General features: G+C 56.7%; 1 protein-coding gene and 1 long non-coding RNA gene across 2 annotated transcripts; one reads left to right on the plus strand and one right to left on the minus strand.

Annotated features, from left to right (window-relative positions):
* Positions 1-1,636: 1,636 nt before the first annotated feature.
* LOC119139970 (thioredoxin interacting protein) lies at positions 1,637-5,606 on the minus strand. The gene is made up of 8 exons (XM_037370832.1): positions 5,100-5,606; positions 4,083-4,155; positions 3,833-3,980; positions 3,409-3,511; positions 3,025-3,281; positions 2,759-2,915; positions 2,492-2,640; positions 1,637-2,365 (listed from the first exon to the last, which is right to left on the minus strand). Exons 1-8 carry the CDS (start codon positions 5,347-5,349, stop codon positions 2,330-2,332), a joined length of 1,173 nt encoding a protein of 390 aa, XP_037226729.1. The 5' UTR covers positions 5,350-5,606; the 3' UTR covers positions 1,637-2,329.
* Positions 5,607-6,037: 431 nt separating this feature from the next.
* On the plus strand, positions 6,038-8,827 carry LOC119139941. The gene is made up of 3 exons (XR_005101510.1): positions 6,038-6,257; positions 7,196-7,324; positions 8,438-8,827. It is a non-coding gene; the product is annotated as an uncharacterized LOC119139941 (long non-coding RNA).
* Positions 8,828-12,218: the final 3,391 nt, after the last annotated feature.

Raw genomic sequence — 12,218 nt, forward strand, 5'->3', positions numbered from 1 at the left:
GCTTCCCCCCCCCCCCCCCCCCCCCCCCCCCCCCCAGCCCACTGTGCCCATACTTGGCCTGGAGCGGGTCTGACCCCTCACCCGCTTGGCGGGGGGCCCGGGGCACCGGGACGGGACGGGGCTGGCGCAGGGCCCGGCCGGGGAAACTGAGGCACAAGGCGCCGGGGGACCCCCGGGCTGGGGCTTGTTTTGGGGCCACCACTGGGCCCGTTTGGGGCTCGTGTGGGGCCACCACTGGGCCCGTTTGGGGCTTGTTTTGGGGCCACCACTGGGCCCATTTGGGGCTCGTGTGGGGCCACCACTGGGCTCATTTGGGGCCACCACTGGGCCCATTTGGGGCTCGTGTGGGGCCACCACTGGGCCCGTTTGGGGCTTGTTTTGGGGCCACCACTGGGCTCGTTTGGGGCTCGTGTGGGGCCACCACTGGGCTCGTTTGGGGCTCGTGTGGGGCCACCACTGGGCTCGTTTGGGGCCACCACTGGGCCCGTTTGGGGCTCGTGTGGGGCCACCACTGGGCCCATTTGGGGCTTGTTTTGGGGCCACCACTGGGCCCATTTGGGGCTTGTTTTGGGGCCACCACTGGGCCTGTTTGGGGCTCGTGTGGGGCCACCACTGGGCTCGTTTGGGGCCACCACTGGGCCCGTTTGGGGCTTGTTTTGGGGCCACCACTGGGCCCATTTGGGGCTTGTTTTGGGGCCACCACTGGGCCTGTTTGGGGCTCGTGTGGGGCCACCACTGGGCTCGTTTGGGGCCACCACTGGGCCCGTTTGGGGCTCGTGTGGGGCCACCACTGGGCCCGTTTGGGGCTTGTTTTGGGGCCACCACTGGGCCCATTTGGGGCTCGTGTGGGGCCACCACTGGGCCCGTTTGGGGCTCGTGTGGGGCCACCACTGGGCCCATTTGGGGCTCGTTTGGGGCCACCACTGGGCTCATCTTGTTTTGGGGCCACCACTGGGCCCATTTGGGGCTCGTGTGGGGCCACCACTGGGCCCGTTTGGGGCTTGTTTTGGGGCCACCGCTGGGCTCATCTGGGGCTCACGTGGGGCCACCAGTGTCCCCCCCGGCTCGCTGTGGCGTACAGCCACAGCCCCCAGTGTCCCAGCGATAAGGCCGCGACGTGCGGGGCGGGTGCCACGCCATGCCGGCGGCGGCAGCGAGATAAGGGCCGGCCGTGGCGCCCAGCCCCCGCGGCAGGACAGGGAAACTGAGGCACGGCGTGGGGGGCAGGGTGCTGAGCCCTCCGCCAAGGTCACGGTTGTTTTCCTCGAGGCAGCCGCAGCCCCCGGCCCTCCGCCATCAACTTTCACCCACATTCCCAAAAAAAAAACCAGGCCCGGGGAGGAGGATGTCACCGCAGCAGCTGGCAGGGAATTCCCGTCACCCCGCTGCCACGTGCCATGCCTCAGTTTCCCCTGCTGGCCACCAGTGCCCCTTTTGCCAGGAAAACTGGGAAAATCCACCCCCCCCCCCCCCCCCCCCAGGAACATGAGCTATAGCCAGAGCAAGATGCTCACCGCAGCAGCAGGTAATTAGCAGGTGGCTGGTTAATGAGCACCAGAGCGCACAGGCCAGGCCCCGTTCAGCGGCTGCGCCAGCATCTCGCACGTCTCTTTATTGAAGCAGAGGCAGAGAGCAGTGGCAGTACAAAATACATTTATTTATTTATTCTCCCCTCATCCCACCCCAAAAAAATAGAAAACAGTAGAAAAGGAGCCGCTCCCCCCTCTCCATCCCGCTCTGGTGCCACCAGCGTTTCCCACCCTGAGCCACCTTTCCCCCACGGGGTCGGCCGGCCCAGCATCGCCTGGATGTGACCGCAGGAGGTGGCCGCAGGACGCGGTGGCCACGGGGAGGTGAAAGCTGCGGCGCAGCCACCCCAGAACAGGTTTAGTCACCATCTTTGCACGCCTGGGTGGCGCGTTCGCCAAACCAATGGCGGACGGGACAGGAGGGCGCGGTGGCCGGTTCCGACCCAGCGTTTCAGGGTTTGGTTCTGGTTTTCAGTCGCTCTCCCGCCCGTTTCCATGTGAGCACCGTGCGAAGTTCAAGGTTTGGTGGCAGTTTTTTCTCTTGGAAGACTTTGGCTGTCAGCAAGGTCCGAAGGCACCGCGGGCGCCGCAGCGGGGCGTCTCGGCACAGCCAGCACACGAGGGCACACAGACTCATACACTCATCACCTCCTCACGCTCGCCAGGAGCCGCTGGCCCTTCCAGCGGCCACTCTGCGGGCAGCGGGGCACCGAGTGATGTCCGTGCCACCGCCAGGCGTGCGCCTCAGCGCATGGAGTCCACAAAAAAAGCCGGAAAGTTACTTTTTCTTGACTCTGCGCTCACTGCACGTTGTTGTTGGCGATGCAGGGGTCCACCTGGGCGAGGAAGCAAAAAACCCGTTTGAGATGCTGCGAGATTGAATCCCACGCTACCCCCCAGCAGGCCTGGCGCAGGCGAGACCCCTCCGGCTCGCCCCCCTGCTGCCCCCCACCGCTGCTCACCTCCGTGTAGGTGGGCGGTGGCATGAACTTGAACTCCGGGGCGTACATGAATATGGGGCTGTCGAAGCTGTCGGGGTCATCCAGGAGAGGCGTGGTGGGGCTCTCCAGGCGGTGGTCTTCAGGAACAATGTCCAGGTAGCACGGGGGTGCTGCAAGGGATGGAGGGATTGGTGAGCTCTGGGTTCCGCCCCAACACCCCGCTGCAGCCCCCCAAACTTCGGTGGGGTCACCAAGGACCCCCTTCACAGTTACCACAGCTCCACTCACCTTCTGGAGCATCGGGGAGGTTCAAATCCACCCAGCTCATCTCGGAGCTGGTCTGACTGGCCATGCTGGAGCTGCGGCTGCTGATGCCCGAGCGGCTGCCGATGACGAGGGGCAGCTCCAAGATGATTTTCTTGGACCCAGGGACACTGACGTAGATCTGCGAGGGCAAGAACCAAGAGTTTTGAGGAACGTTGGGACCCAGGGGTGGACAAAGTTAACCCGCCTGATCGAGCGAGGAGGGGGAAATAGCGAGTCCAGCCGCTCACCTGCAGGAAATACTCCACACGCAGAATGTTGCAGCCCAAGATGGACGGTTTGAGCTTCTTGACGCGGATGGTTTTGCCCCGCCAGGACTCGGACATGCCCGAGACTATGTGGTTGCCTCGGACGCAGGAGAGCTTCTGGGTGAAGACCTTGGTCTGCCCATTGGCCAGGTAGGTGTGCTTGGCGACGATGGCTGCTTTGGGCACCACGATGCGTGAGCAAGTGTTCTCGAAGTCAGCATTGATGCAGATCTCATCACCTGGGGAGGGAACGGCGTTTGGCATTGAGCAAGGCCAGAGCACTTCCCCCGTTTTTGCCATTTTACACCCCCGATGCTTGGGTACCGCTCACCTCCCCTTCTCTGAGAGGGGAGGACAGGCTCTTACCTTCACAAAACCCTTTCCTGTCGATCTGAGCGCTGACCGACACGCGTCCGTCAGGAATGAACATGCAGGACACCTTCTTCTCCTTCTTGGCAGCAACCGGGGACTGTTGACAAACAGGATTGTCACCCAGGTGATACCAGCCTGCTGTTCCCAGCCCGCTCCTCCTTCCTTCCTCTTGTTTTGCAACGAACTATAACTTCCCCATCAGGTTCCAGGGCCTTGCAGCCAAGCGAAAGCAGAACAAGCGGCTCTCTTTCTCTCAGTGTAGGACTTCTTAAGAACTAAGTATTTAATCCATGCTCAGCAATAAAGCCCATTAGAGGCGTCTTAATGCCAGAGGTCAGACTGACCCTACCCAAGGGCTTTTTCTCCCTCCCAACACCTGTCTACGGCCAAACTTCTCTGAGCGAAGAGCAGCACGTACCAACAGTTCTGGAGTGTTCACATCAACGGGATCCATAACCTCAAAGCGCTTCTTTATCTCCTGAGCAGGGATAGATGGGCGCTCCAAGAAGGCTTTCACCCAATAATCCACGCAGCCGTACTTTCCCTTGAAGGTGGTACCCAGAGGCCTGTGGGGAAGAAACACTCATTAAGACATCTGAAGCAGCAAGAGTTTTTCCACAACAATCCCAATGTATCTTTTTATGAAGCAGCATTCATCTCATACTTACCCTTGGGGAAGCTCGAATCCGAATTTGTACTCGTACTTGTTACCGGGTCTCAGGATTACAGAGCCGTCCTCATCTGGGAAAAGAGAAGTGGAAGGAAAGCGTCAGCTGAAGCTCTGGGGGTTTGTTCTTAAGCATTATCCCCAGTTTGCTTACACAGGCGCGATGAAGTCAAGCGCTGCACAGGCTTGAGCCGCATGAGCTGCTGGGTAAGAGCCGCCCACGTCTACCCCCCTAAAACAGCCCGAAAGCCTGCTGTCCTCTCGAAGCAGGGAAGTAAGGCTCACTGAATCTCACTTCTTTCAACATCCGACTGAAGCCAGAACACAGTGTCCTGATGTGCTTCACTCCCTGCTACCGCTCCCTGCCACACCCCACTTCCACTCCGTGGGAGCAACAAGTCCCCACTTCTTCTGCCCGGCAATCTCTCCATCTCCAAAGACTTCACGTCACCTTGGTTATCTACCAGGGCACTCTGCCAAGTCCTCATCTCTCGCCTTCCCTGGAGCCAGCCTAACAGAGAGGCTGCTGAAGTCAATTCTCCATGCCCAGGAGAAGAAACTCCTTGTCCTGGGCCACCACCCGCCCCGTGTGGGCTACCGGCACCTCCAGCTGCCTCGACACTCAGCGAGGCCAAGTCCTCTTCTCGCTCCCTGCGGGCATCGCTGCCGTTCCACCAGCCACACCAACACCCAACGGCAGGCAGCTCGCCCAGCTTTGCTTTTAGCCCTCACCTTGCAAACTTTGAACTTGACTTCACCGAGCCCTGCCACCCTCCACGGGTTTCAATGCGTTTGGTTACTTCTCCCCAGACTCATCATCCCCCACGGAACACCGCGACTCCTCGCTGCACAACTTGCCCAGCCAACATGTATCCCGAAGGGATGCAACCAGGAGACTGACTCCGGCCTCCCAAGAGCAAAGGAAAAGCTGCTCCTCAGCAGGCACCTTTCCAAGCCCTTTTAGCCACCCCACACCCCCACCTTTTGCTCCCCGGTTCTCCCAGCCCCAGAGCCTCACCAGTGGGCTGCTCCTCCAGGCTGAGGACATCCTCGAAGCGCAGGTACTCCACCTCCTGCTTGCACTGCTGGGGGCCCTTGGCCCAGTTGACTTTGGCCACCCCACAGGCCAGCACCTTGACAGCATTGACTCGAGTGACCTCAGCCACCTCCACCAACACATGCCCGGCCACTTTCTCCCCACTGCAGTAGACCTTCTCAGGCTCGCTGAAAGCCAGGTGGAAACTCTTCACCTTCTTGAACATCACCATGGCTGAGACGAGTGAGGAGAAATGCTCTCGAGAAACAAGCAGAAGAGCAGCACAGGGCAACAACCGCGGGTTTCTGGGTTTTTTTTTCCCCCCCGCAAAGTAAAAAAAACCTCTTCTAAACCAGGCGAATTTCACTCAAAATTGGCAGTTTAAGCCTTTGTTGGCTAAAGCTGAAGGAGCTACGGGGGTGGGGGCGAACGCCACAGCCACGCCGTAACGACCGCTGCCCTCAGCTCTGTGAGCGCGGCCCCTTCCGCCCGCCGCCTTTTATAGCCGCGCCCGCGCGCTCCCCCCCCGCCCTGCGCCTGTTGATGCCAGCAGCTCCACGCCGAGGGCGCGTGGCCAGGCGTGCTGCTCGCGTGATCAGCGCCACCATTGGCCACCGCCACCTTGTTTACAGCCCCGCCGACCAATCAGCGCGCCCGGTGGGGAGCGTGGACAGCGTGTGAAGGAGAGGCGAGCGTGTTCTAGGAAAACGAGGGGGGCGGGGGGGCGGTGAGTGGGTCGGAGTGACAGCGCAGCAGGCCAATGGGAAGTGAGGACGGCGGCGCCGGTGGCCAATGGCGAGCAGGGAACGGCTTGGGACGTTCTTGGCCATGAGGGAGGGGGAGAGTGCCCCCAGGGTGGGTGACTGGGACCTACTGGGCTGGGACTTGGTGTGCTGGGTGAACTGGGAGCGGCTCGACAGGGCCTTTGGTGCCCCCGTCGCCCCGTTGGGGCCTGTCTGCCCCCTTCCTCACCGTCGTCGTCCCCCCCCCCGCCCCCAGCCTCCGGCCCAGGGCAGCCTGGGGGCATTTCCTCAGCGCCCCTGGCCTCCCCTCTGCCGTGCCTGAGGTGCTGCCTCAGTCCCTTTCTGGGCTGCCCCCCTTCCCCCCACGTTATCTGAGGTAAATAAGGACGAATTTGAGGTAAGGGACCGAGGACTGACCCTGGCGGGTCTCCCCCCTTCCTTCTGGGGTGTGTATTGGGGGGTATTTCCCCCACTTCTGCCCCTTCCCATGACACCCTGATGAGGGGCCTGCACCCGCTTCCCACCCACGACCGTGTTCTGGGCCTTTCCCATGCGTCTGTCCCAGAAATATCCCTCCCAACGCACCATCATAGGCCTAAAAGGGAAGCGTGACACCCCCTCCCGCTCCCCCATGCTTCGGGATCCTTCCAGAGGATGTCTTGAGGGGGGAGGGGACAGAAAGTGGCTTTCGAAAAAAATCTGAGGCCAAGTGTTTGTTTTTAAGATTGCAGTGTCTGGATGTTTCTTGCTATCGGCTGTAGAAAATGGTTGGTATTTTTTCATCAACAAGTCTCACCTTGATCTGACCGGTGGCAAACAACCACAACCTCTAACCTGTGGCTGGGGCAGGCCCCTCATCCCTCTTTTATTAGCTGGGATTTGGGGAGTGGAGACAGTTGTGTTGTTGCCCGTAGGAGACTTTTGACTCAAAGAAACCCTCGGATTTTCCTTCCTAGATAATTTTTGCTGAGCAGACATTCCTCCCTGACAGGCGGGGGCTGTTCTGCCCATGGTTTTAAAACCCGTTAATGCTTTTACAGCTCAGGAAAACACGGGGAGTGGAGGAAACAGGAGAACAATATTTTTGGAGCCACCCAACAAAGCAGGAATGGAAAATGAGGGCTCCTGTGACCTCCCCACCCCAAAGGAGGAAAGGGGATGCAGTTCAGTTAGCAGTTGTCTCCATTGTCCTTCAGAGCTTGTTTGTCCGTGTGTTTGTGGTGTGCACCGTGTTTTTCTTTCTCTGCCATCCTCTCCTTCCCCTGGAGTTAATTCACACCTGTTAGTATAAACTGATAAGCCAGTTGGTTAAACTGTTTTCCTGCCAAACTGCAGGACAGATTTCCTTGCTGCGAGAGAATTATTTCACACTCGGGTACATAATGGAGGAACTGCGCCTTTTTCCGGCCGCCTCTGGTCCCAGCAAGCTCGCCCCATTGTTTCCAGCTGCGTGCTAAGAAAAAGGTACTGGAATAATGAAGAATTGTGGGTTTGTTCTAATTTGGCAAAACGAGGAGAGGTCTCATTCCGGCCTTGCCAGCTTTGGGATATTTGATCCCAAAGACGCCAGCCCAGCTTGGATCTGTGCCCATCATTCCCTTAGGAGCCATGTTTACGTTCTCCCTCTCCGGTTGCCTTTGGTGCCGGTCTTTCCAAGGAAGACGTATCCAGCTCATGGCTGCTCCTTCTCGCACAGTAAAACACATTCCAGCAATGTCAAAGGATGATCAAGTTCTAAGGGAAAGAGCTCACCAAAGATATGGGCCAAGGCACGTTCCACAGCCCGAATCCTCTCCAAATTTCTCTTTATCTGTCAATCAGCTTTTGCCCTTTGCTCTCCTGACCCCTATCTGGCTGGCAATGCCTCCCCAGTCCTTCTGCAGAAGAAGGAACAGCTGTAACGTCCTTAGAGCTGAGACTTGGTTCACAAGGTTTCCCACGCAAGCAGTACCCTGGATTAAGCAAGGGTTTCAGAAATGCTTAGGAATTTCAGCTTGTAGAAATGAAAGCTTCAAAATGTCACGTCTCCTTCAAGAAACAAGGGCATCAGAAGAGAAGCCACTCGGATTTCTGGCCAGAGACCATCTCTTGGGGGCTTCCTTGCTCCCACTACATTGTTTTAAGGCGTTCACCCCCCTCTCAGCTTATTTCCCATGGGAATTGTGGTGTGTGGAGGATCTCCCCAACCCTTAATTGAGAGTAAGGCCAGTGCTGAGGGTGGATGGGGAGAGTGGCCAGAGCCTTGTCTTCTCCTGGCATGCCTGGCGGGGGGCGAGGTGCAGCAAGGAGAGCAGCATGACTAACGCTCTATGCTGGAGATGACCTGGGTCAAGGGCTGCAGGGTTGGGCTGAGCAAGAAACCAGGCCCTGAGGTGACTCACTGAGAGCTGGGGCTGCTGTGGATCATAGACAAGGAACTGGGTAAGGCAGAAACTGGGCAGTACAGCAGTTTTTGGCACTGCACACCGTGCCGGCCATAGAAACTGCCCTTGTTCACACTATCCATCTTAATCCCACTTGTAATAAAAGCCTGATGCTGATAGAAGCAGCTTTTTTTTTTTTTTTCTCCTGGTCTAGGTTATCGGGAGTCGCTACCCAGCGTTGCCTGGAGAAGCCACACTCCTCTCGTGGCAAGCTGTCCTTTGCCCCGTCTGTCAGACAAGCGGCTGGCACCCCTGAATTGCTGGGAGAGCTGGTGGGTGCCTGCCGGAGACTTCTGGAGCATCTCTGTGCTGTTTTCTCTCTTTTTTTTTTTTACCATATATGGTTGTTTCTAGCAAATTCGAGGCGGGGAGGGGGGGAAGAGAGGGACGTGAAGGGATCCACAGTGGCCCGAGTGAAGGGACAGACTGTGCCTGGAGTGCGGTCGAGAGCGGGAGCCGGGGCGGAAAAGGCATTTCCTTTGGCAAGGTTGTTTGTGTACAGGGAACATAACAAATAAATCCCACGATGATTAGATTGGGCCAGTGTCACTGCAGCTGGAAAACGAGGGACTGCGGGATTTGGGTGGCTCCTGGAAAGCCACCGCTTCTCCCACGCTTGGCTTCTCGCTGTTGATGTTTGGCTGTGGCCACGGCAGTGACTGAAGAGCAAAAGGGCTTCCTGAGATTTCTAGCTGGGTTTGAAAGCAGGCAGTGAGGCAAGGGGAGTGTCCCCGCTTCAGTTTCTGAATAGAAGCAGGAGTTTTGGTGAGGATGTCAAGTTTTTTTGTGGTGCCTGGCTTGAGGCAGGGGTGACAGCACCGCTGGGTGGCCAGAATGCAGAGGTGAACGGGGCTGGTGTTTGGCAGCTCTTCAGGGATCTGCCCAAAATGGGTTGGAGAGCTCTCAGGGCAGATCCCCATTAGGGGTTTCCAAAACCAGCTTTTTTTGTCCACAGCACTGGCTTGTGGCACTGCTGCCAGTGCTTTGTAGCGCTGTGCAGGCTGCGTACTGTTTTGAAATGTTTTGTGGCACACGTATCATGGATCGGGAACCCCTTTTCCGCTTCCCCATCCCTGCTGAATAGGGACAGATCATCTCAGGGCTCAGGTGTGAGGACTTTTCCCCCAGAGCCCCCAAGTTCCCAGCTCCTGCCAAGGAGTGCAATGTAGAAGCTCTCCCGACAGATGGTTCTTTGCCGCGGTGGGATTTCTTCACCACTGTTTTTCTGGCCAGATTGTGTGTTTGCAACAGAGAAAGGGGAAAGCCAGAGCTGAGTGTCAACAGCCTGTGACAAGAGACCAAACTTGGTCATCCATAAACAAAGAGGAATTTGAATTCATTTTTTGGGAAGTCCCGTGTCTTATCATCTGGTCTGGGCAGGAAGACTCTGTTGCATAAGCCTGTTTCTCCTCAGCTTTCACCCCTGCTTCATCCATTTGTCCCTTGAAGGGCCCCAGCGGGTTCTGCAGATGCTGGAGAGGGCAAAGAAATAAGGAACTTTTCTTACTTTTCAGCAGCCAAAGCTACTTTGAGGCTGGTGGCCTGTGTGTGCGCGCCGGGGAGCAAGGGGTATCCTCACCGGAGATGGTCACCCTGAACATCAAGATCCCTAATTTAGAAAACCAAGTTGGGTGGCTAAAATCATGGGGGGACAATCCCTTCCTAGACCTCCTTCACCCTCACTGGTCTCAAAGGCAGCAAGGCCAGGTGGTGAAACCCCTAGGGGAGCATTTCATGGTGGCTGGGGTGAGGCTGGCCATCCCCTGGGCTGTGGAACTGCTGCCTCCTCCACAAACCTTCTCATATTTTGGGCTGTGTGGACATCTAGAGGCCTTGCCAGGAATGGCTCAGGAGTGATTTCCTCCATCCCCCCCTGCGGGCCCGCCGCTTGGATTACTCAGGCGACGGACTAATGATACGGGTGTATTCGGCCTGCCCAGTCTAGGTACAGTTTAAGAGGAGGCAGGTGAAGCTGCCTTTAAATTGGTCTACTGGGAGTCAATTTCCTGTACTTTGAGCGTGCTGCTTGTCTGTTTGTGACATGAGAATGAGCAGTCGTTTTATTTTGTGTATTTATAAGAAGGAACTGCTGGAAGAGGCTGAAATCCGCATCTTTGCGAGGACAAGGGGAGGCTGGACCTCCAGAGATGTGGTTTCTGTGCATCCACTGCCCCAATGCCACTGGCACCTTTTTTTTTTTTTTTTTTTTTTACTTTTTTTGTGTGAGTTGAGGTTATTTTTCATGCAAACGAGGGGGAACATGAGGAAGCTTGCAGTGCTAGCTTTACAGCTGGACTCGGATGATTTTAAGGGTCTTTTCCAACTTCAATGATTCTATGATTCTGTGAAGCATTCCACAGTGAGACGTGCCCATTTCAGCCACGTCCTGTCCGTGTTCCTGTTCCCTGCTGGTGATGTTGCTCGAGGCGTCGGCCGTTAGGGACACGAGGAAGCCAAATCTAACCCTGAACTTTGTGGAGGAAGTTCTTGCCTTGGCCTTAATGTCTCGCTAACGAAACGGGCCAGAATTTGGCAGGAAACATGCAGAGGAAAGCTGCGCGCTCAGGTGGCTTTTAAACCAGTGCTGCCATTTCGAAGCTGTGCTTTTGATTTGGACAGCTCTGGTTTACAGGTTAGGGGCTTGGCAGCTCCAACTTCTGCAACTGTATGCCCTCGCTGCCACGCCGGGAGCTGGCAAACATGGCCACTTGAGATGATTAAGCTGGTTTATGACACATAGAAACAGCTGCTAATGGAGATTCAGGTTTGGCTATTACACCTCATGCCCCAAGGCCTTGGCATTTCTCTTCACTATGAGTGAGGCGGGATGTAAGAGGAGCAGATTGTCCCAGACTTCTCACACCTTCCTGCGAGACCCGGTGCTGGCTGCTGTTGACAGCCACCTACCAGGGCTGGCACACCCCATGTCTGATCCAGACTGGGAATTCCCTTGCTCTAACCACCCAGGTTGGGCATCTGGATGCAGAACAGCCCAAACTGGGCTCTCTGGAAAATGCTGGCCAGCGTCGCTGGTGTCTTTTTTAGCAGGTGACATATGCTAGGAAATTCGAGGGCTCGATCCAGAGTCTGCTGACGTCAATGGAAATACTCTTGTTGACATCAGTGGGGCTTGGATCCACGCCTACGTTCCACTTCTTTATTTCAGACTGCAATCTGTCAGGGGTGGAAAGGTCTCTTTTCTACTTACAGACTTTATCACATCTTTGAAAGGTCTTCCTTCCTCTGCAGTCATTAAGTTGAGGATGCAGAGTACAGAACAATTGGGAGAACAGGCATAAACCCATTCAACGCTGCGCACGTTCCTTCAGCGGTGCTGGACCCTAGCCAGGCTGCAGCTCGGGTTTAAGCATCTGCATCGTGCGTGAGGGAGGTAGTGGCCTTGTGAGGTGCTGCGACTCCCCAAATACCTGCTCCGACCACTGTCAGAGCGTCAGACCTCCGTGAGCTGCTCAAGGTGGTCCAGCTCACCTTTTCCAGAGGGAGCTGGCCAAAGTTCTCTCTCCAAGGAGCATCTGGACAATGCCCTTAGTTATATGTTTTTTTATTAGGCAGTCCTGCGAGGAGCCAGGACTTGGACTTGATGGTCCTTACAGGTCGCTTCCAACTTGAAATATTCTGTGATTCTCTTGGGCTTTGGGGTTTGTCAGGTGGGTGATTGTGAAGGGTCTTGAATCCACCTTTCCCAGGCAGGCCCAGGAAACTCTGCTTTTCTTTTCAGTGGGAGCAAAGCCCTTGGAGCCCAATTCATTGCCCCCTTCCTGGGTGGGAAGTTCATGAACAGGTTGGGAAGAGTGAGTAAATAAGAGCTCTCTTGCAAAGCTCTGGGTCAGCGATCACCATGCTCCTCAGTCGGGAAGGAGCTATGAGACACGTGGTGGGCCAGGCCCTGCCATGCCCATGTGCCCAGGGCTTGT

Source organism: Falco rusticolus, chromosome 19 (assembly GCF_015220075.1).
Source record: "Falco rusticolus isolate bFalRus1 chromosome 19, bFalRus1.pri, whole genome shotgun sequence".
NCBI classification, from domain to species: domain Eukaryota; kingdom Metazoa; phylum Chordata; class Aves; order Falconiformes; family Falconidae; genus Falco; species Falco rusticolus.

Coding starts and splice junctions, on each gene's coding strand:
- LOC119139970 (XM_037370832.1), bottom strand. CDS start 5,349: ATGGTGATGTTCAAGAAGGTGAAGAGTTTCCACCTGGCTTTCAGCGAG. Junction 3,512..3,832: donor TGAACACTCCAGAACTGTTG/GTACGTGCTGCT, acceptor GTTTGTCAACAG/TCCCCGGTTGCTGCCAAGAA. Junction 2,366..2,491: donor CACCGCCCACCTACACGGAG/GTGAGCAGCGGT, acceptor TTCCTCGCCCAG/GTGGACCCCTGCATCGCCAA.